General features: G+C 44.9%; 2 protein-coding genes across 2 annotated transcripts in view; one reads left to right on the top strand and one right to left on the bottom strand.

The window, feature by feature from the left end:
- Window positions 1–4,012: 4,012 nt before the first annotated feature.
- Window positions 4,013–19,757, top strand: LOC311134987 (protein Wnt-2). Its single transcript, XM_084168780.1, has 5 exons — window positions 4,013–4,456; window positions 4,995–5,215; window positions 9,429–9,706; window positions 10,070–10,334; window positions 18,823–19,757. The coding sequence occupies exons 1-5, from the start codon at window positions 4,374–4,376 to the stop codon at window positions 19,026–19,028; spliced, it is 1,053 nt and encodes a 350-aa protein (XP_084024906.1). The 5' UTR covers window positions 4,013–4,373; the 3' UTR covers window positions 19,029–19,757.
- LOC311134986 (suppressor of tumorigenicity 7 protein homolog) overlaps window positions 19,584–23,736 on the bottom strand; it is a 23,607-nt gene continuing 19,454 nt past the window's right edge. The window contains exons 14-15 of the mRNA XM_084168779.1: window positions 21,751–21,893; window positions 19,584–19,988 (exon numbers count right to left, since the gene is read on the bottom strand). Coding sequence (XP_084024905.1) covers window positions 19,893–19,988; window positions 21,751–21,893 — 239 coding nt within the window. The 3' untranslated portion in view covers window positions 19,584–19,892. The remainder of the gene's footprint in view (window positions 19,989–21,750; window positions 21,894–23,736) is intronic.

Here is a 23,736-nt window from a genome sequence, read left to right as displayed (position 1 = left end):
ACTTTCCTCATTAATCTACACATAGGGCAGCAGCCTCTAAGGTGCAGGGTTGAGTAACCGGGTGGTAGCTGGCTAGTGACTAAATTCAAGGCAGGGTACTGGGTGGAGGTCGGCTAGTGATGGCTATTTAACCTCTACGGGATCGGTTTCCCGTCTACGGGACGGTTGAGCTAACGTGCGTTAATGTGATTAACATGACTGTTGTAAGTAACAGCAAACTTTCCAGGACATTGACATGTCTTATATGGCCAGAAAGCTTAAATTCTTGTTAATCTAACCGCACTGTCCGATTTACAGTAGCAATTACAGTGAAAAAATACCATGCTATTGTTTGAGGAGAGAGCACAACAACAAAAAAATGTATCCCTGCAACAGGTTTTATACATTCACCTCTGAAGGTAAATAATGTACTTACATTCAGTAATTTTGCTCAGATTTGTCATCCTAAGGGTCCCAGAGATAAAATGTAGCTTAGTTTTGTTTGATAAAATCAATTTTTATATTCAAATGTAGGAACTGGGTTCTACAGTTTGAACCCCTGCTGTCTCTGGCTCCACACCCACCCCGCCCGGCCATCTAGATGTGTGAAAGTTAGTGTATAAGCTAATGATCCATCATGTATGACATTCCTGGTGTGTGTAAACTTACATTTTGTATTACCATATCATTTTTGTATCATCTCTATAGTTATGTACTTGAAAATGTATCAATTGACCAATTTGGCACATTTGGGCAGCAGTGGCGGCTCCTGAAAAAATTCTCAGGGGGGGCAATTTTTCTGATGATTTAGGTGACCTACACACATTTTTTAAAAGATATGTCCAGCAACAACATGAAGACAGGGGCAGCATATAAGTCAATACCAGAAGCATTTATTGACTGATCTGGGGAGATGGATTCCAGTTTCTGTGACAGATTATAAATAATCTCTGATGCCTTTGTTATATTAGCTTTTGGTTGAATGTACACAACGGTAACAAACAATTGGGGGAACTCACGGGGCAGATAGTAAGGTCGCAGTGACACAGAAAGCAGTTAAATGTCGGGGGTACAGAGTCGCTCTCTTACCAGGATCGATTTTCCCTGTGACTGTCAGATCGCGGTCCGCTCTGACCAGGGTGAAGCCGGCCGGCTCCACTTCTCTGTCCGGGACTCTGTCATCCAGCCAAGTCTCAGTAAATGCCAGCAAACAGGCCTCCCGATATTCGTGTTGGAAGCGCAGATTCGCTGACAACTCATCCGCTTTCCCCCTCAGTGACTGGGCATTAATCAGCAAGGTGGTGGGTAAGGGAAGTTTGTTCTGCTGTATTGGATTCCGCTGCCAGCAGCGTTTTCATTATTTAGTCCGTTCGTAGCGGGTATGTACACGATCAACAAGATCAGTCCAAAACCCACCACTGGAAATCCATGGTTGGCAGAATGTTTGTAAACTAAGTGTACAAATTAAAAACATAAAATAACGCCACTAAGTGTACAAATTAAAAACATAAGATAACGCCACACTGCAGGTCGCAACAGAGACGCTGCTACCCGCTATTTTCTTAGTTACGTTCATGGTTACGTTACGTATGACGAAAGCGCGTAAGTGCAAGCCCTCAGAAACCCATAGAGATTGTATTGAAAGCTCTGAAATTTGAAAAAAATAGATTTTACATGGGAGTCTATGACAGACTTCTGGGCGATTTTCAACCTGACTGAAATCGCCCCAAAAGGGGGGGGGGCCATTTGAAGCACGACTTTAGCCTGATTGGACATTTAGTGGCAGTCAGATCAGATTAGAACACTGATAACTACTGTTGCCGTGATATAATTGATTAGGAAAAAAATCCCTTCCTTTTCCCGTTTGGCAGTGCGTCGCCCATATCGCCCTATTGAACACACCGCCCCTGTTGGGCAGACTTGATACAAAATAGTCCAGTATTGCAGTGCTTCACTGGATCAATCTTAAACTTTGCACACACACTGCTGCCATCTAGTGGCCAAAATCTAAATTGCGTCTAAACTGCAATATTATATTGTGGCCTTTCTCTTGCATTTCAAAGATGATAAAAAAATTTAAAATAGAAAACACATGTTTCTTTGTGTGTATTATCTTTTACCAGATCTAATGTGTTATATTCTCCTACATTAATTTCACATTTCCACAAACTTCAAAGTGTTTCCTTTCAAATGGTATCAAGAATATGCATATCCTTGCTTCAGGTCCTGAGCTACAGGCAGTTAGATTTGGGTATGTCATTTTAGGCGAAAATTGAAAAAAAGGGTCCGATCCTTAAGAGGTTAACAGTCTGATGGCCTTTAGATAGAAGCTGTTTTTCAGTCTCTCCGTCCCAGCTTTGATGCAGTATCTCTATTTGCACATAATCTCTTGCACATCTAGCATTCCAGTGTTAATACTAATTGTAATTATTTTGCACTATAGCCTATTTATTGCCTTACCTCCATAACTTGCTACATTTGCACACACTGTATATATATTTTCTGTTGTATTTTATGACCTTATGTTTTTTTTTACCCCATATGTAACTCTGTGTTGTTGTTTTTATCGCACTGCTTTGCTTTATCTTGGCCAGGTCGCAGTTGTAAATGAGAACTTGTTCTCAACTGGCTTACCTGGTTAAATAAAGGTGAAATAAATAAATAAATAAATGCACCTGTAATGACCTCGCCTTCTGGATGATAGCAGGGTGAACAGGCAGTGGCTCGGGTGGTTGATGTCCTTAACGATATTTTTGGCCTTCCTGTGACATAGGGTGCTGTAGGTGTCCTGGAAGGCAGGCAGTGTGCCCCAGGTGATGCATTGAGCAGACCGCACCACCCTCTGGAGAGCCCTGTGGTTGCGGGCACTGCAGTTGCCCTACCAGGCAGTGATACAGCCCGTCAGGATGCAGTCAATGGTGCATACTATATTTAAATGTTTATAAAGTAAATATTGTTTGTCTTTGGGAAATATTTAATTTTTTCTTGAAGATACTTTTTAGTAGAGATTTTCTGTTTAAATTATATTTAGATTTTCTAACAGGTTTTTTATATTATATTAAGGGTTCATACGCTTCATTGAAAGATTACTATGATTAATATTTTGTCTCTCCAAATAGTTTATATTCTTAAACATTATAAAAGATATTGAACGATAATTTGTGGATAATTTATATACTGAACATTTAACAATTAATAAACTAAACAGCTTCAAGACATATCATCCATATTAAGGGTTTATAATTAGTATTATTCATTATTACATGTTTATAATGCCTCAAACATAATGCATCGAATATCATGTGACGCAATTAATTTGATCATCCTTTCACTGCAATCTGTAGGACTAGCCTATACTTGCACCAGACAGCGTGGTGTTTAATGGACTGAAAATGCAAGCAATGAAGCCTTAAAGTTTCTTCATAATACTGGTGGCATATTGGTTTTATGAATTTTCCCCCCGTCTTCCACGAAGATCATAAGAGAGACTCCAATTTGAGCATTAATCTCATCCCATCAGAAGATCAGACCTCCCAATACAAAGACGAGATGGGAACATTAAATCGCTTACATAAAGCAGAGATCAAAGATAAAGTAAATACAACGTGACAATCGTACAGATTGAGAAGAGAGTTCAAAAGAATGTGATAATCCCATTTTAAATGCACACATCACCTTTTGGGCCGGCCTTTAAGGAATCTGTGCATTTAACGTCTACGAATATGCCTAATATTAATCAAGGGCCTATCTCCACATCTAATATTTAATCTGTGTGCACAATATAGCGTTATGGCTGTGAGTTTCTGGAATATTTGGAATTTGGGCGTTATAGCCATAACCATTACTAAACGCGTTTGCGACGCACCAGTTCCTCCCAAACACGTCAATTTGATTGTTTTTGTTAAAACACTCAGGGTTTAACGCATCACGTTGTACCACATTCTACATCTTGCCGCTTGGAAATCGGCCAAGCTTGTGTCTGGTGTCAAGCTAGCCTGAACAGATACTTTCAGACATCTAATTTCTTCACCTCATTCCTGAGACAGGACTGCGCCCACCCCTTGTGTAAGCAATTTAAACCTGATAGCAGACGATCATTTGCCTATCTTTACACTGCAAATCTTTGTTAACTTTATTCGACTCAATATTTCATGTGCTTCTTTACCATTCTCATTGTCATAGCTAAGTGTTGGTTCTGTTTTTTACGCACAAAGCTTCATCCGGGTTGTAAACCTCTTCTGATTATCGATTTTTAATGCAAAACAGAGCCGAACTTTGATTGGCGCAATCGAGAAGCCGTAGACTCCTGTCTGACGCGCGCCAGTGTTTTTTTCTACCCATGGAAATGCTCAGTACAGGTGCCTGAATGTGCACACCGACAACATTTTAATAATATGAACTTATTGCCAAGTGGAATATGTTTTTATTTATCTGTAGCAGTCTGCTGGCTAACGTCAAGGGTCGACGGATCTTGGTGGTGAGTAGGCTCTCAAAAATGTGAAAATACCACTAACGGCTAATGCAAGTGTAAAGTTAGTAGGAAATATATTAAATATTAATCAGTGATTATAGGCTATAGGAACATTAAATATACACAATGGAGTCTAAACGTTATAGTATACGCTATTGGCAAGGACTGCGTGAGACAATGCATGTGACTTTTGGACACATAGGCTATGATCTGTGTAAACGATTGTTTTAATTTGAATTAAACTATAAGGATTTCCAATAAAATATGTTTATGTGTCAAATAATCGAATGTATCCCCCATAACACTAGACATGAATGTTTCTTTAATTTGGACATATTATGGGGCAGATTATTTTTTATTCCTTTATTAGATTGTTCTAGAAGTCTCGTTTTTAATATATATATATATATATATATATATATATATATATATATATATATATATATATATATATATATATATATAACATCATAGCCCACAAGGACATTCAAACAGATTAAAGTTGCATGGTCAAAGCCAAAACCTCTTTCATCTTTCTATGCAGGTACATGGGTACCCTCGGGTCGCAAGTGATGTGCGACAACATCCCCGGGTTAGTCAACAAACAGCGGCAGCTGTGCCGCCAGCATCCCAATGTTATGCAGGCGATTGGAGCCGGGATTAAAGACTGGATCGGGGAGTGCCAACATCAGTTTCAGAACCACCGCTGGAACTGCAATACCATGGCGCGAGACCACAACTTGTTCGGACGCCTACTGCTGCGTAGTAAGTATTGAGAGAAAGAAAAAAAAAAACCGTATATGTATGCCTACTGTAAAAATATGTAATTTCATATTTAATTAAATACATTTATTTATTTATTCTGAACAAAAATATAAACGCAACAAGCAACCATTTCAAAGATTTTACTGAGTTACAGTTCATATGAGGAAATCAGTCAATTGAAATAAATTCAGTAGGCCCTATGGATTACACATGACTGGGAATACAGATATACATCTGTTGGTCACAGATACCTTAAAAAAATGGGCCTCAGGATCTCTTCACAGTATTGTTATGCATTCAAATTGCCATCGATAAAATGCAATTGTGTTCGTTGTCCATAGCTTATGCCTGCTCATACCATAACCCCACAGCCACCATGGGGCACTCTGTTCACAACGTTGACATCAGCAAACTGCTCGCCCACACGACGCCATACACGTGGTCTGCGGTTGTGAGGCCAGTTGGACGCTCTAAAACGATGGAGAAATTAACTTTAAATTATCTGGTACCAGCTCTGGTGGACATTCCTGCAGTCAGCATGCCAATTGCACGCTCCCTAAAAACTTGAGACATCTGTGGCATTGTGTTGTGTGACAAAACTGCACATTTTAGAGTGGCCTTTTATTGTACCCAGCACAATGTGCACCTGTGTAATGATCATGCTATTTAATGAGCTTGTTGATATGCCACACCTGTCAGGTGGATGGATTATCTTGGCAAAGGAGAAATGCTCACTAACAGGAATGTAAACAAATTTGTGCACAACATTTGAGAGAAATAAGCTTTTTGTGTGTATGGAACATTTCTGGGATCTTTTATTTCAGCTCATGAAACATAGTACCAACACTTTACATGTTGCGTTTATATTTTTGTTCAGTGTAATTGATCCTGTGCAGATGTAGGCCTAAGGCTTTTTATATGAACTAAATATAATATTTTTCAGACTAAAATATGAGCATGAACATGTTATTAGACAAATTGCTCAGCTAAAAAGTGCAGCTATTAAATTACCATGCGTAAAATAGCTGATATGCTGTATTTTTCTTTCTATTGTGTGCTGGGAAAGTGATATATAGGCTACTCATCTTTGTCCTCATGTATAAGACACGCACGTCTGAACAATAGACTAGTAATTCCCATAGGCTATCTACTATAGACTATAGGCTCCTAGATCAATGGCAAATATGGTATGCGTTTTTTCCCCAACCAATTATTAACAGTGGTGAACCTATAAAGTTCTAGCCTTTATCAAAGTGAAAGAATTAGTGTGAAATACATGTTCTTCCTTGACAGATGTTTTCCCCATGTGCTTGCATTGCATTCCATGCATTGTCTCACTTTACAGTTCCAGATTTATCAAGTTGACGTGCCTGCTTGCTGCTACTCTGATGAGAAGGGTGTAATTGCGGCCCGCAATTCGGGGTGTTCCTGCATATGGGCATTCCTGCATCTGCAGGAACCCCTCTTTATACTTCTATTGGTTGGTCCATTTTTCTAAGCTAGGACTCCAGTAAACAGGAGGGAGGCGGGGATGCTCCAGTACAGTAGTTGGCGGTATTGCACCATAACGTTGGAAGCCAACCGCCGATAAACCCCACAGAAAAAGAAGAAGAGACTGGGGCAACAACTGCTAGGTAGACAGTGTCCTCCGTTCTGTTAACGACGGCGAGGACAGGTGTTCGGCAGGCGGGCGCGAAGGACACTGTGTGCTAGCTAGCTAGCTAGGACTCCGGTACACAGCAGGCCGGATAGGTAGCTAGCTAGCTAGGACACCGGTAGACCGTGTCCTTCGCCCCCGCCTGTCGGGTACTGCTTTCCTGCAGTTCTGTTAACAACGGCAAGGGCAGGTGTTCGTCATTAACAGAACAACTAGCTAGGTAGGTAGGACTCCAGTACACAGCAGGCGGTATGCAGGGGCGACACCAGTAGCTAGCTAGGACACCGGTAGATAGTGTCCTTCACCCCGAAAAACTTTATTTATTTTCCCCCACATTTTAATTGCATAGACAATCAGGCAAATCCAGAATATCAAAAGTGTCAAATAAGCATGAAGATGGAGTGCTCGAGGGAGGGCGTTCATGCAGGAACCAATGGCATGCTCGAGGGGGGACGTTCACTCAGGAACCAATTGGATGCTCGAGGGGGGACGTTCACTCAGGAACCAATTGGATGCTCGAGGGGGGGCGTTCCTGCAGATGCAGGAATGCCCATATGCAGGAACACCCTGAATTGCGGGCCACAATCACACACTATTGGCTCTGATCGGTATCAAGTCCAATGCTCTGCATGCTTATAAAACTGCCACAGCTGACAAATGTGGGGAGTCAAGAATAAGAAAATGTCAACTCCCATCTCGTCACCTCACCAGCTATGAATACATGAGTCCTACTAAGTACTTCTCTCAACTTTGGAATCTCTTTTTAATTGGTATAAATGTGAGGATCCACTCCACCTTGGGGGTGATCATAGAAATACAATTGGTAATTCTATTGGGCATCATGTCCCAGTCCTCCGGCTCCTATAGGTCCTAAATTATTCCAAGGCGGAACTTTAAGGGCCAGTTTCCCGGAAACAGATTAAGACCAGTCCTGGACTAAAAAGAATGTTCAATAGAGATTCACCACTGAAAGTATTTATTTTTACTCCTGGACTAGGCTTAATCTGTGTCCAGGAAACCGACCCTGAGAGTTGCGTGTAATTTGGTTTTTTAATCCTCCCTTTGGTATTCAGACCTCCCAGACTCAGCTCTGGTTGTGTCACAAAACATTAGGAAGCTGCTCTGATTGGCAGCATTATCGCTGTGGCACCGTGAGAAGCTACTTATTGTCAATGTCAGGACACTAATTTAAAACAATTACTGGGTTTTCTTTTTGGATGGTTTCATGTTCTCATCCTTTGGTTTATCTCCTCATTAACCAGATTAAACATTCCCAGTCATTCACACGCGCACACACAATGAGTGTGTGTGTGTGTGTGTGTGTGTGTGTGAGAGAGAGAGAGAGAGCGAAAGAACATCTTGACATCAAAAACAGAGCATTGTGAACTGAAGTTTGCCGTTTCCTGATCTCAGACAAACACACACACACACACACACACACACACACACACACACACACACTTCGCTATCCATAGTCTTTGATCCCACAGATCTCTCATCAGTTAGAAGAGCAGTCAGTTCACAAGGGTATTTTATCACAGAGCATTGCTGGTAAATTTGACCTGTTTGCCCATCTTGGAGTTAGATAAAGCAGAACACTGCCATGCCTTAAATAAAAGACTTGAAAGAAAGCAGTAACAAACAGTATCCATGCAGGTACAGCAGCAGCAACCAATAGCTAGCTCTTGGTTTTTAGAGGATCCTATTTAAACTGTGACCCCTCCCCCTCGAGCAATACATTTTTACTTAATGTTCACTGTGTACAGTACACACACTGTAGTGGTTATGCATCTTTATGGGATACTGGCTAGATACAATTTACAGTATATCTGTGTATTTGTGTAACTTATACAGTGAGTATACAAAACATTAAGAACTGCTCTTTCCATGACCAGGTTAATCCAGGTGAACGCTATGATCCCTTATTGATGTCAGTTGTTAAATCCACATAAAATCAGTGTAGATGAAGGAGAAGAGACAGGTTAAAGAAGGATTTTTAAGCCTTGAGACAATTGAGACATGGATTGTGTATGTGTGCCATTCAGAGGGTGAATGGGCCAGATAAAATATTTAAGTGCCTTTGAACGGGGTATGGTAGTAGGTGCCAGGCACACCGGTTTGTGTCAAGAACTGCAATGCTGTTGGGTTTTTCACGCTCAACAGTTTCCCATGTGTATCAAGAATGGTCCACCACCCAAAGGACATCCAGCCAACTTGACACAACTGTGGGAAGCATTGGAGTTAACATGGGCTAGCATCCCTGTCGAACGCTTTCGACACCTTGTAGAGTCCATGCCCCGACAAATTGAGGTTGTTTTGAGGGCATAAGAAGGGGTGCTATACACTATTAGGAAGGTGTTCCTAATGTTTGGTATACTCAGTGTATGTTTGTGCAATGAGCTTGTGTGCATTAGTCACGGCCTGTAGGTAAGCCTATTCATATGTGTGTCCATGTAACTTATACCGTCTGGTGTGTATACTGTTCCCAGTGTGTGTGTGTGCATAGTGTGTGTGTTTGCTTACGTGTGTCTTCCTCTTCATCCCTATACCTACCAGGCAGTCGTGAAGCGGCCTTTGTGTACGCCATCTCCTCGGCCGGGGTGGTCCACACGCTGACCCGGGCTTGCAGCCAGGGAGAGCTGCAGTCGTGCTCCTGTGACCCCACCAAGAAGGGCTCGTCCCGGGACGCCAAGGGGACGTTCGACTGGGGCGGCTGCAGCGACCATGTGGAGCACGCCATGAGGTTCAGCCAGTCCTTCATAGACGCCAAGGAGAGAAAGGAGAAAGATGCCAGGGCCCTGATGAACCTCCACAACAACCGCGCTGGGAGAAAGGTGGGTTCAAAGTTCAAACACATTATGGGGGAGTTTAATGACTCCAACTGAACCAATTTGATCTAGATCAGTGTTTTCCCAAACATTTGGTTTGCATATTTGTAGTCGTGAACTGGCACAGATTGACTAGTGGAATCAGGTGTGCCAATCAGGGCTGGTGATCCCAGAGTAGAGGGTTGGAATACACTTGTTTAGAGGAATTCAATAGCCTATTACCTGGTGTAGATTCCTTCCATAGACACACACGTGCACATACACCAACATACACACCCTACCAGCAACCTGACACACAACCACCAACCACACCTAGCCTCCCTAACAAACCTTCTGTCTCCCTCCATCCCCTTCCTCATCACCACACAGGCAGTGAAGCGGTTTATGTCCCTGGAGTGTAAGTGTCATGGCGTGAGCGGCTCCTGTAGCGTCCGGACCTGCTGGCTGGCCCTGGCTGACTTCCGCCGCACGGGTGACCACCTGCGGCGGCGCTACAATGGGGCGGTGCAGGTGGCCATGAACCAGTACGGCACGGGCTTCACCGCTGCACAGCGACACTTCAAACGGCCCAGCAAGAACGACCTGGTCTACTTCGAGGACTCGCCAGACTACTGCATAAGAGACCAAGAGTCTGGTGAGAACCGGTTTGTAGTGTTCAGATTTACTCCACAGTCCTCAATGACTGACGTAAACTATGTATGCGGTCTGTCTGTTTGACATCTGACATGACTGTCTCTCTGTAGAGTAGACCATCGTACTACTTGTCCATAACATCTTCAGTATGTGGTCATATTTTCAGAGGGTAACCACTCAGCCTCTTGTACGTTAGGGTTAGGGTTATTATCTTAATGCTGCACTGAATAAAACCAGATGTAGTGTGTGAGTTCAAAAGAGAGAGAATGTGTTTGTGTGAGCGAGAGGGAGAAAATGTGTGGGTGCGTTTGTGAGACGGCAAGAAAATAGTGTTTGTGTGTGTGTGTGAGAGTGAAAACAATGTGTGTGTGATCTGAAGGACCTGGGTGCCTGTCAGGCAGCAGATGATCCGAGGTGATCGGGTGTCGGCCAGTTTAAGGGCCATTACACACTTCTGTGGGCTGAAACCCGACCTGCCGCGCACCACTATAAATTACCCCTGCTGTAGCACACACACACAACCCCTTGGGCACAGCGATGGCCCCTACACCTCTGCATGCTTGGACCTCCAAAATTGAGGAATATTTGGAGGGTAGGTCGTGTCTCTCAAACCCCTCTGACCCACATCAAAAGCTAACCACCCCTAATGTAGACCTGGGGGGCCTCTCTGAAGTTGCTTCCTCTCTTAGTCTCCTCTCCATTATGCTGACTTAAAGTCACAGGTTTGGTGAAAGCAATATGGATAACCCCCACCACTGAGGATAGGTGAAATCAATATGAATAACAGCTACCACTGGGGATAGGGGAAATAAATATGGATAACACCCACCACTGAGGATAGATGAAAGCAATATGGATAACACCCACCACTGAGGATAGGTGAAAGCAATATGGATAACACCCACCACTGGGGATAGGGGAAATAAATATGGATAACACCCACCACTGAGGATAGATGAAAGCAATATGAATAACACCCACCACTGAGGATAGGGGAAATAAATATGGATAACACCCACCACTGAGGATAGGTGAAAGCAATATGGATAACACCCACCACTGAGGATAGGTGAAAGCAATATGGATAACACCCACCACTGAGGATAGGTGAAGGCAATGGGGTGAACACCCACCACTGAGGATAGGTGAAGGCAATGTGGTGAACACCCACCACTGAGGATAGGTGAAGGCAATATGGATAGGGCAATATGGTGAACACCCTCCACTGAGGATAGGTGAAGGCAATACGGTGAACACCCACCACTGAGGGTAGGTGAAGGCAATATGGTCAACACCCACCACTGAGGATATGTGAAGGCAATGGGGTGAACACCCACCACTGAGGATAGGTGAAGGCAATGTGGTGAACACCCACCACTGAGGATAGGTGAAAGCAATGTGGTGAACATCCACCACTGAGTTTAGGTGAAAGCAATATGGATAACACCCACCACTGAGGATAGGTGAAAGCAATATGGATAACACCCACCACTGAGGATAGGTGAAGGCAAGATGGTGAACACCCACCACTGAGGATAGGTGAATGCAATATGGTGAACACCCACCACTGAGGGTAGGTGAAGGCAATATGGTGAACACCCACCACTGAGGATAGGTGGCAATACGGTGAACACCCACCACTGAGGATAGGTGAAGGCAATGTGGTGAACACCCACCACTGAGGATAGGTGAAGGCAATATGGATAGGGCAATATGGCTAACACCCTCCACTGATGATAGGTGAAGGCAAGATGGTGAACACCCACCACTGAGGATAGGTGAAGGCAATGTGGTGAACACCCACCACTGAGGATAGGTCAAGGCAATGGGGTGAACACCCACCACTGAGGATAGGTGAAGGAAATGGGGTGAACACCCATTACTGAGGATATGTGAAGACAATGTGGTGAACACCCACCACTGAGGATAGGTGAAAGCAATATAGATAACACCCACCACTGAGGATAGGTGAAGGCAATATGGTGAACACCCACCACTGAGGATAGGTGAAGGCAATGTGGTGAACACCCACCACTGAGGATAGGTGAAGGCAATATGGTGAACACCCACCACTGAGGATAGGTGAAGGCAATGTGGTGAACACCCACCACTGAGGATAGGTGAAGGCAATGTGGTGAACACCCACCACTGAGGATAGGTGAAGGCAATATGGTGAACACCCACCACTGAGGATAGGTGAAGGCAATGTGGTGAACACCCACCACTGAGGATAGGTGAAGGCAATATGGTGAACACCCACCACTGAGGATAGGTGAAGGCAATATGGTGAACACCCACCACTGAGGATAGGTGAAGGCAATGTGGTGAACACCCACCACTGAGGATAGGTGAAGGCAATATGGTGAACACCCACCACTGAGGATAGGTGAAGGCAATATGGTGAACACCCACCACTGAGGTCTTTAACATGAAGAAAAGGAAACAAGGAGGGAAGAGCTATACAGTATACACTCCCAGACAGTTTATTAGGTACACTCATCTAGTACTTGTTTGGACCCCCCTTTACCTCCAGAACAGCCTGAATGGATGCACCTGGTCAGCAAAAATGTTAAGATACGCTGTGGCGTTCAATCGTTGTTCAATTGGTATCAAGGGACCTAACGTGTGCCAGAAAAACATCCCCACACCAGTACACCACCTCCATGGACTCATGCTGGACTCATGCTGCGTACGCCAAATCCTGACTCTGCCATCAGCATGATGCAACTCGAACCGGGATTCGTCAGACCATGCGATTCTTTTCCACTCCTCAATTGTCCAGTGTTGGTGATCGCGTGCCCACTGGAGCCGTTTCTTCTACTTTTTAGCTGATATGAGTAGAACGTCTGCTGCAATTGCCCATCTGTGACAAGGATTGACGAGTTGTCCGTTCCGAGATGCCGTTCTGCACACCACTGTTGTACTGCACCGTTATTTGTCTGTTTGTGGCCCGCCTGTTAGCTTGCACGATTCTTTCCATTCTCCTTCAACCTCTCTCATCAATGAGCTGTTTTCGCCCACAGGACTGCTGCTGACTGGATGTTTTTGTTTGCTGCACCATTCTTTGTAAACCCTAGACACTGGGGTGTGTAAAAAGCCCAGGAAGGCGGCCATTTATGAGATACTGGATCTGGCACCGACGATCATACCACACTCAAAGTCGCTTAGGTCACTCGTTTTGCCCATTCTAACGTAGAATCGAACAGTAACTGAATGCCTCGAAGCCGGTCTGCCTGCTTTGTATAGCAAACCACGTGACTCACTCGTGAACGGGGTGGTGTACCTGTATATATGACTCCGGTTTAGACTATTGTGATGCACTCCATATTACAGTAGGCTATCTAAACCTCTACCCTGTTCATGGAACAGTTTGTCTCTTCGCTGTTTTGAGGACTGTGTGATATAAACTCATAAAAAAAAGAAACGTCCTCTCACTGTCAACTGCGTTTATTTTCAGCAAACTTAACATGTGTAAACATTTGTATGAACATAACAAGATTCAACAACTGAGACATAAACTGAACAAGTTCCACAGACGTGACTAACAGAAATTGAATAATGTGTCCCTGAACAAAGGGGGGGGGTCAACATCAAAAGTAACAGTCAGTATCTGGTGTGGCCACCAGCTGCATTAAGTACTGCAGTGCATCTCCTCCTCATGGACTGCACCAGATTTGCCAGTTCTTGCTGTAAGATGTTACCCCACTCTTCCACCAAGGCACCTGCAAGTTACCGGACATTTCTGGGGGGAATGGCCCTGGCCCTAGCCCTCACCCTCCGATCCAACAGGTCCCAGACGTGCTCAATGGGATTGAGATCCGGGCTCTTCGCTGGCCATGGCAGAACACTGACATTCCTGTCTTGCAGGAAATCACGTACAGAACGAGCAGTATGGATGGTGGCATTGTCATGTCAGGATGAGCCGGCAGGAAGGGTACCACATGAGGGAGGAGGATGTCTTCCCTGTAACGCACTGCATTGAATTGAGATTGCCTGCAATGACAACAAGCTCAGTCCGATGATGCTGTGACACACTGCCCCAGACCATGACGGACCCTCCACTGCCAAATCGATCCCGCTCCAGTGTACAGGCCTCGGTGTAACGCTCATTCCTTCGACGATAAACGCGAATCCAACCATCACCCCTGGTGAGACAAAACCACGACTCGTTAGTGAAGAGCACTTTTTGCCAGTCCTGTCTGGTCCAGCGACAGTGGGTTTGTGCCAATAGGCGACGTTGTTGCCGGTGATGTCTGGTGAGGACCTGCCTTACAACAGGCCTACAAGCCATCAGTCCAGCCTCTCTCAGCCTACTGCGGACAGTCTGCGCACTGATGGAGGGATTGTGCGTTCCTGGTGTAACTCGGGCAGTTCCTGGTGTAACTCGGGCAGTTGTTGTTGCCATCCTGTACCTGTCCCGCAGGTGTGATGTTCAGATGTACCGATCCTGTGCAGGTGTTGTTACATGTGGTCTGCCACTGCGAGGACGATCAGCTGTCTGTCCTGTCTCCCTGTAGCGCTGTCTTAGGCGTCTCACAGTACGGACATTGCAATTTATTGCCCTGGCTACATCTGCAGTCCTCATGCCTCCTTGCAGCATGCCTACGGCACGTTCACGCAGATGAGCAGGGACCCTGGGCATATATATTTTGTTGTTTTTCAGAGTCAGTAGAAAGGCCTCTTTAGTGTCCTAAGTTTTCATAACTGTGACCTTAATTGCCTACCGTCTGTAAGCTGTTAATGTCTTAACGACCGTTCCACAGGTGCATGTTCATTAATTGTTTATGGTTCATTGAACAAGCATGGGAAACAGTGTTTAAACCCTTTACAATGAAGATCTGTGAAGTTATTTGGATTTTTACTAATTATCTTTGAAAGACAGGGTCCTGAAAAAGGGACGTTTCTTTTTTTGCTGAGTTTACAGTACAGTCCTCTTTTGAAGAGTTTGTTTCGTACAGTACAGTCCTCTTTTGAAGAGTTTGTTTCGTACAGTACAGTCCTGTTTTGAAGAGTTTGTTTCGTACAGTACAGTCCTCTTTTGAAGAGTTTGTTTCGTACAGTACAGTCCTCTTTTGAAGAGTTTGTTTCGTACAGTACAGTCCTCTTTTGAAGAGTTTGTTTCGTACAGTACAGTCCTCTTTTGAAGAGTTTGTTTCGTACAGTACAGTCCTCTTTTGAAGAGTTTGTTTCGTACAGTACAGTCCTGTTTTGAAGAGTTTGTTTCGTACAGTACAGTCCTCTTTTGAAGAGTTTGTTTCGTACAGTACAGTCCTCTTTTGAAGAGTTTGTTTCGTACAGTACAGTCCTCTTTTGAAGAGTTTGTTTCGTACAGTACAGTCCTCTTTTGAAGAGTTTGTTTCGTACAGTACAGTCCTGTTTTGAAGAGTTTGTTTCGTACAGTACAGTCCTCTTTTGAAGAGTTTGTTTCGTACAGTACAGTCCTCTTTTGAAGAGTTTGTTTCGTACAGTACAGTCCTGTTTTGAAGAGTTTGTTTCGTACAGTACAGTCCTCTTTTGAACACTGATTTGTACAGTACAGTTCCAGTGCATGAAGGGCCTTTATGGGCTGTATACATGGAAGCATGGTGAGCTCACTGATCATGGCCCCTCTCGTGAGAACCTCCTCTCCACAGACATTGGCTCCAGTCATCTTGGACGACACACACACACACACACATCCACACACACACACACACACACACACAGCGCTGGGAGACAGATACTGTAGAGACTGCACCCCCCTGTGTCTCTCCAAAGTGTGAAATCAATTTCCCTCGGCCCCATGGAGGCTCAGGTGCTAAACTCATCTCTCGGCACCCCCTCATCTTAATTCAATAAGCAGACGCCAGGAGAGAAGAGAGATCGAGAGAGAGAGAGAAGGCGAGAGAGAGAGAGAGGAAGGAGAGAGAGGGAGAGAACGAGAGGGAGAGAGAGAAGGGGGGTGGAGTCTGTCCTTGATGTCAACCCTAGCTGTGCAGCATACCGTGACTGACGGAGGGGCGGACACATTGTCGGGAGGGGGCGGAGTCTCGTCGTGCCCAGACAATACCTGGCTGCTCGCCCTCTTTTTCTACCTCTCTCTCTCTCCGCAGTGAGGAACAGATGGAGACGGATGGACAGAGGGAGGGAGGGAGGGAGGGATGAGGGAGAGAAAGAGAGCATAGAGGGGCATATAAATATGCTGCCTAGAACAGACATGATCTGTTCCCAATCCCAAATCGACTCCTAGCTAGCCTCTTTAAGTCAGGACATTCACCTTCACCTGTCCAGGGTTTTCACCTTAGTGCAGAGGAAGGAGGAGATAAGGAAAGGAAGCTACTTTAGACTATTGAGATGCACCCCATTGAGGTTTGAGTTGAGGCCTCAAGATCAATATTGACTATTTATTTAACCGTTCATGGTGTAATTGTATTATGGGATGATTTCTGGGAGTCTAATAAGCCTGCCAGACTCCCTTGCACAGTGTCCTCACTCTGAGAAGAGGTGCAGGAGTGTGTGTATGTGTGTGACAGTGAGACTGTGTGTTAGTGAGACGGTGTGTATATGTGTGTGTGTGTGTGTGAGACAGTGTGTGAGATAGTGAGACTGTATGAGACAGTGAGACTGGGTGAGACTATGTGAGACAGTGAGACAGTGTGTGTGAGACAGTGAGACAGTGTTTGTGAGACAGTGAGACAGTGTGTGTGAGACAGTGAGACAGTGTGTGTGAGACAGTGTGTGAGACAGTGTGTGTGAGACAGTGTATGAGACAGTGAGACTGTGTGTGAGACAGTGTGTGAGACAGAGAGTGTGTGTGAGACTGTGTGTGAGACAGTGTGTGTGAGACTGTGAGACAGTGAGACAGTGTGTGAGACAGTGTGTGTGAGACAGTGAGAGTGTGAGAGACAGTGTATGAGACAGTGAGACTGTGTGTGAGACAGTGAGACAGTGTGAGACAGTGAGAGTGTGTGTGAGACAGTGTGTGTGAGACAGTGAGAGTGTGTGTGAGACAGTGTGTGTGAGACAGTGAGACTGTGTGTGAGACAGTGTGAGAGACATTGAGACTGTGTGTGAGACTGTGTGTGAGACAGTGTGTGAGACAGTGAGAGAGACATTGAGACTGTGTGTGAGACAGTGAGACTGTGTGAGACAGTGTGTGAGACAGTGAGACTGTGTGTGAGACAGTGAGACTGTGTGTGAGACAGTGTGTGAGACAGTGAGACTGTGTGTGAGACAGTGTGTGAGACAGTGAGACTGTGTGTGAGACAGTGAGACTGTGTGTGAGACAGTGTGTGAGACAGTGAGACTGTGTGTGAGACAGTGTGTGTGAGACAGTGAGTGTGAGAGACAGTGTATGAGACAGTGAGACTGTGTGTGAGACAGTGAGACAGTGTGAGACAGTGAGACTGTGTGTGAGACAGTGTGTGTGAGACAGTGAGACTGTGTGTGAGACAGTGAGTGTATGAGACAGTGTGAGAGACATTGAGACTGTGTGTGAGACAGTGTGTGAGACAGTGAGAGAGACATTGAGACTGTGTGTGAGACAGTGAGACTGTGTGAGACAGTGTGTGAGACAGTGAGACTGTGTGTGAGACAGTGTGTGAGACAGTGAGACTGTGTGTGAGACAGTGAGACTGTGTGTGAGACAGTGAGACTGTGTGTGAGACTGTGTGTGAGACAGTGAGACTGTGTGTGAGACAGTGTGTGAGACTGTGTGTGAGACAGTGTGTGAGACAGTGAGACTGTGTGTGAGACAGTGTGTGAGACAGTGAGACTGTGTGTGAGACAGTGTGTGAGACAGTGAGACTGTGTGTGAGACAGTGTGAGAGACATTGAGACTGTGTGTGAGACAGTGAGACTGTGTGTGAGACAGTGAGACTGTGTGTGAGACAGTGAGACTGTGTGTGAGACAGTGAGACTGTGTGTGAGACAGTGAGACTGTGTGTGAGACAGTGAGACAGTGTGTGAGACAGTGAGACTGTGTGTGAGACAGTGAGACTGTGTGAGACAGTGTGTGAGACAGTGAGACTGTGTGTGAGACAGTGTGTGCCAGCCAGGGTGTAAAATGAACACCTGATGAAGAGCCTGAGCACCAGCTGATGGCTCCTATCATCAATCTCTCATCTCTCTGCCATCCTGCCTCCGTGCATCCTCTTATCCTTCACTCTCTCTCTCCCCCTCCCCCATCCATCGCTCACCGTCTCTGTCCAGTTTAGATTGAGTACACCGTATTCTATTGGAGTGATGTACGGTAGTGGGGCTTAGACCGCTGTTTGCCAACAATCACTCTATTGCGGCTAAAGATTAGATTTAGTATATTTGGCATATTATAAGCACATTTGAAAAGGATTGTATGTGGGTCACAAGGTAAAAAAGCTTCAGGAATTACTGACTCAATATACAGGCAGAATATATACGAGTGTGGAACAGGTACATACCCTGAATGTGTCTCTTCTGATTTGGATGGGGATTTGATTTTGAGTTGATTATTAATTTCTCTCCCTCGCCAGGTTCGGTGGGGACGGGAGGGCGGGTGTGCAACCGGACGTCTCGCGGTGTGGACAGCTGCGAGGTTATGTGCTGCGGCCGGGGCTACGATACAACACGCGTCAGCCGCACCACCAAGTGTGAGTGCAAGTTCCACTGGTGCTGCGCCGTGCACTGCCGGGACTGCAGCCAAGAGGTGGACGTGCACACCTGCAAGGCCCAGACATGACCACAGTGCACCACTATACCACCAACCAATCGCTTGCACAGAGTTGGTCTGAAATGGTACCCCATTTTCTATAGTGCACTACTTTTGACCAGAGCCCCCGAGCCCTATGCAGGCCCTGATCAAAAGTAGTGCACTAAATAGGGAATAGGGTGCATTTTGGACATAGCGCCAAATCAGTCTGACTTGCACCTGACTAAGAAGCATCAGGGTTTGACACCCCCTGTAGGCTATTCCAAGAACACCTTTTTACAATCTCATTTTGTTTTTCCCTCACATTCCATTATATTTATTTACTCTTTCTCGAGTACCAAAAAAAAGTTTATCTGAAATGTATTCAAAAAAAATGTATATGTAAATACAAACTTTATGTAATTTAAAAGAACGTTTAGTGTATAGTTTATGGAAACTGTTGGAAATTGATAGCAGACCTGACCACACACCCCTGTCCTCAACCAGCCAGTTACAAGACATGGTTTAGTCACCTGACCGCCAGCTATGTTCCATGGCCCACGGGAATATTTATTACAGTTTTGATATGCTTGACAATCAAAATCAAATTGGCGTAGTAGAAGTTGCAGCAATACACAGTCCTTTTCTTTTCTTTTGGTATTTTTTTCACTTTTTTAATGATGGCAATTGATCACCTTTTTTTGTACAACAAAAAAAACAGTTTTACTCGAGATTTAAAAACAAAATGTAACATATCAAATAAAGTCAAAACCGATTCAGAATTCCATGTTTCCCTTTTCTCTTCTATTCCATTCCATCCACTCTGGCCGTCTAATCCATGATTTTGGCACAAAGGGTGTGTCAGTCAGTCTGGTTCAGTCTAGTCCAGTTGGGGCCGGTTTGGGCCGGTCACAATCAGATGCGTGTGAGCTGGTGCCACAGACTGGATGGCAGGATGCTCTCCACTTTCTCCATGATGAAGTTCAGAGGAGCAAACAGGGTGCTAAGAAACTAAATAGACAGAGAGAGAGGATGTTAGAACACATTACATGAACTCTCACACACACACCATACCAATTCCTAGTGGAACCATTGCAACCAGATTTATTTCTGAAAATGTCAAGGTACTGTATGTAGATGATCCTCTAGTGAGCATTTGAGAGGCCATGATAGGAGCACCATAACGTTCCAGTTGAGAATGTAGCCATCTCTACTGAAGCTCTGCACATTTCAAGGTAGGTACTGTGGGTTGTCGTTGGCCTCAAATGTTAGCTAGAGGACCATGATAGGAGCACCATAGCATGCCAGTTTAGGTACTGTGCTCAATGGGGCAGAACCGGAACATGTCTCCCAGGTATGTTGACTACTGACTGTGCTCTAACCCCTAAGAGTGGTAGTGGACTCTCTGTCAACTCCCCATTCATTTCCCATTCATCCTTCTCCACTCTCTCTCTTTCTCTGATGTTCTTTTGCTCCCCCTCTTTCTGTTCACCCCCCCCTCGATCTCTCCTCTCTGATGTGTTTTGGCAACATGCGGTGTGGGGGATAGGGGCTCCCTCAGAGGGATTGAGGGTGATAGAGGTTTGGCTTTGTCTGATGGCAGATAAAAGGCTGTCAGGGAGAGATAGAGAGAGATAGAGAAAGGTGGAACAAGCGCCTTGTTTACACGCTAAGAGAGAGAGAGGCACTGTCCAATGCTTTGAAGATGCACCTTTACTTCCTTCCGTCTTCCCTTGGGAAAACCCACTGATCTGACATGATTCGATAGGTGAAAGGCAAGTCATGCTTTCATCCATTCAATCATATTAGATAAGTTACTTTAAGGAAGGGAGGAACTGTGCCTCTACCCTAGCAGGTAAACCAGGTGCTGATTAGTTTGTCTTCGTGTGTGTGTCTGACCATACCTTTGCTGATAAGTTGCTGAAATACCAGACTGTCACGCCTAAACAGCCTTGGTTATGAGGCTGACAGTACGTGGCCTTCAGATTGCAGGCCTGCATAGGACAAAGGCAAAGCAGCTAGCGAGGTACTGCGCCATAGTAGCGCTCATGGCCAGCCTAGCTGTATGGAGAAGGTGCTTTCTGTGTCCAGATATCCGTGACCTTTGAAATGTTTGAATCATTCTCGACTGTAATGTGATTTTTGGATTCAAATAAAGCATTTAAAGTGTGTGTGTGTCATCAGCTCTCCGCAGGCAGCACCCAACTAAAACTGTGCAGGGCCAGAACAGAGCAGAGCAAGCCCCTGCAGAGGAGATGGTAGCTGCTGATAGAGTCACACCAGGAGCACAGAGCACAGAGATGAGCTCACGCACATTCCAGGGGAGTGACATCAGACAGCACAGGCCTGCTGAGGAAGAACATCACGTAGAGGAGAATGCCCTCCACTGGCAGATAGGGGCGGGCCTGTGTAGGTTCTAGGGGGTGGATTCAATAGTTTGAAGCTGCTTCCTTTCCGTATTTCCTTCCCTGCATCACCACTGATCTACAAGAACTTGCATTGATATAGGATCTTGCATCAACTTGTATAGAGCTTGCCTAGTCTCCGGTCATCCAGACTTCAGATAAAGGCAAATCTATGGTTGTTACAGTCAAAACCAAAATGGCCCGATGACAACTACTGTACAGGAGGACATTTCGGCAGATCGCAACAAAATGAATGGCCACCTTATGAAGAATCTGAATGAAAAGAACCTTATTGGGGATGGGGACATGGCTTAGAAAGGGAACTGGTTTGTGTGCGTGTGTGAAAGCGACCAGTGCAGGAGACTCACAGCTTTAGCGAAGACTCCCATGAGCTCGGGGAACTGGTGTGTTAGCAGGGCCAGCATGGCGGTGAAGGAGCAGAGACCAGCCGTGAACAGGATGAAGAATGGCAGCTCCTTCTTAGGATATACCGACACCTCATGAAACACTGCTTCCACATGAGAGATACAGATAGAGAGCATCAACACACTGTACATACTTTATTCACACACACTGTATATACACACACACACAAACAAACACAGTATTATCTCGTAACCCTGAACATCGACTCAGTACTGGTACCCCGTGTACAGTGCATTCGGGAAGTATTCAGACCCCTTGTCTTATTCCACATTTTGTTACGTTACAGACTTATTCTATAATGGATTAAATCATTTATTTTTTTAATCAATCTACACACAATACCCCATAATGACAAAGCGAAAACAGGTTTATAGACATTTTTGCAAATGTATTAAAAATAAAAAACAGACCCTTTGCTATGAGACTCGAAATTTAGCTCAGGTGCATCCTGTTTCCATTGATCATCCTTGAGATGTTTTTACAACTTGATTGGAGTCCACCTGTGGTAATTCAATTGATTGGACATGATTTGGAAAGGCACACACCTGTATATATAAGGTCCCACAGTTGACATGCATGTCAGAGCAAAAACCAAGCCATGAGGTCGAAGGAATTGTCCGTAGAGCTCTGAGACAGGATTATGTCGAGGCACAGCTCTGGGGAAGGGTAACAAAAATTGTATTCAGCATTGAAGGTCCCCAAGAACACATTGGCCTCCATCATTCTTAAATGGAAGAAGTTTGGAACCACCAAGACTCCTCCTAGAGCTGGCCGCCCGGCCAAACTGAGCAATCGGGGGAGAAGGGTCTTGGTCAGGGAGGTGACCAAGAACCTGATGGTCACTCTGACAGAGCTCCAGAGTTCCTCTGTGGAGATGGGAGAACCTTCCAGAAGGACAAACATCTCTGCAGCACTCCACCAATTTGGCCTTTATGGTAGAGTGGCCAGACAGAAGCCACTCTTCAGTAAAAGGCACATGACAGCCCGCTTGGTTTGCCAAAAGGCACCTAAAGGACTCTGACCATGAGAAACAAGATTCTCTGGTCTGATGAAACCAATATTGAACTCTTTGGCCTGAATGCCAAGCGTCATGTCTGGAGGAAACCTGGCACCATCCCTACGGTGAAGCATGGTGGTGGCAGCATCATGCTGTGGGGATTTTTTTCAGCGGCAGGGACTGGGAAAATAGTCAGGATTGGAAAGATGAACAAAGCAAAGTACAGAGAGATCCTTGATGAAAACCTGCTCCAGAGTGCTTAGGACCTCAGACTGGGGCGAAGGTTCACCTTCCAACAGGACAACGACCCTAAGCACACAGCCAAGACAATACAGGAGTGGCTTCGGGACAAGTCTCTGAATGTCCTTGAGCGGCCCAGCCAGAGCCTGGACTTCAACCCGATTGAACATCTCTGGAGAGACCTGAAAATAGCTGTGCAGCGACGCTCCCCATCCAACCTGACAGAGCTTGAGAGGATCTGCAGAGAAGAATGGGAGAAACTCCCCAAATACAGGTGTGCCAAGCTTATAGCGTCATACCCAAGAAGACTCGAGGCTGTAATCGCTGCCAAAAGTGCTTCAACAAAGTGCTGAGTAAAGAGTCTGAATACTTATGTAAATGTCTTATCAGTTGTTGTTTTTTATAACTTTGCAAACATTTCTAAAAACCTGTTTTTACTTTGTCATTATGGGGTATTGTGTGTAGATTGATGAGAGGAAAAAAACAATTCAATCCATTTTAGAATAAGGCTGTAACGTAACAAAATGTGGAAAAAGTGAAGGGGTCTGAATACTTTCTGAATGAACTGTAGCCAAGTTATCGTTACTCATTGTGTATTAATTCCTTGTGTTATTATTTTTCATTTTGTTTCAATCTTTCTACTATTTCTCTTTTTTTTTACTCTGCATTGTTGTGAAGGGCCGTAAGTAAG

The sequence above is a fragment of the Coregonus lavaretus genome (assembly GCF_964263955.1).
Source record: "Coregonus lavaretus genome assembly, chromosome: 9".
Classification (NCBI taxonomy): Eukaryota; Metazoa; Chordata; class Actinopteri; order Salmoniformes; family Salmonidae; genus Coregonus; species Coregonus lavaretus.
The sequence above is the reverse complement of the archived record's forward strand: the minus strand, read 5'-3'. Positions and strand labels throughout refer to the sequence as shown.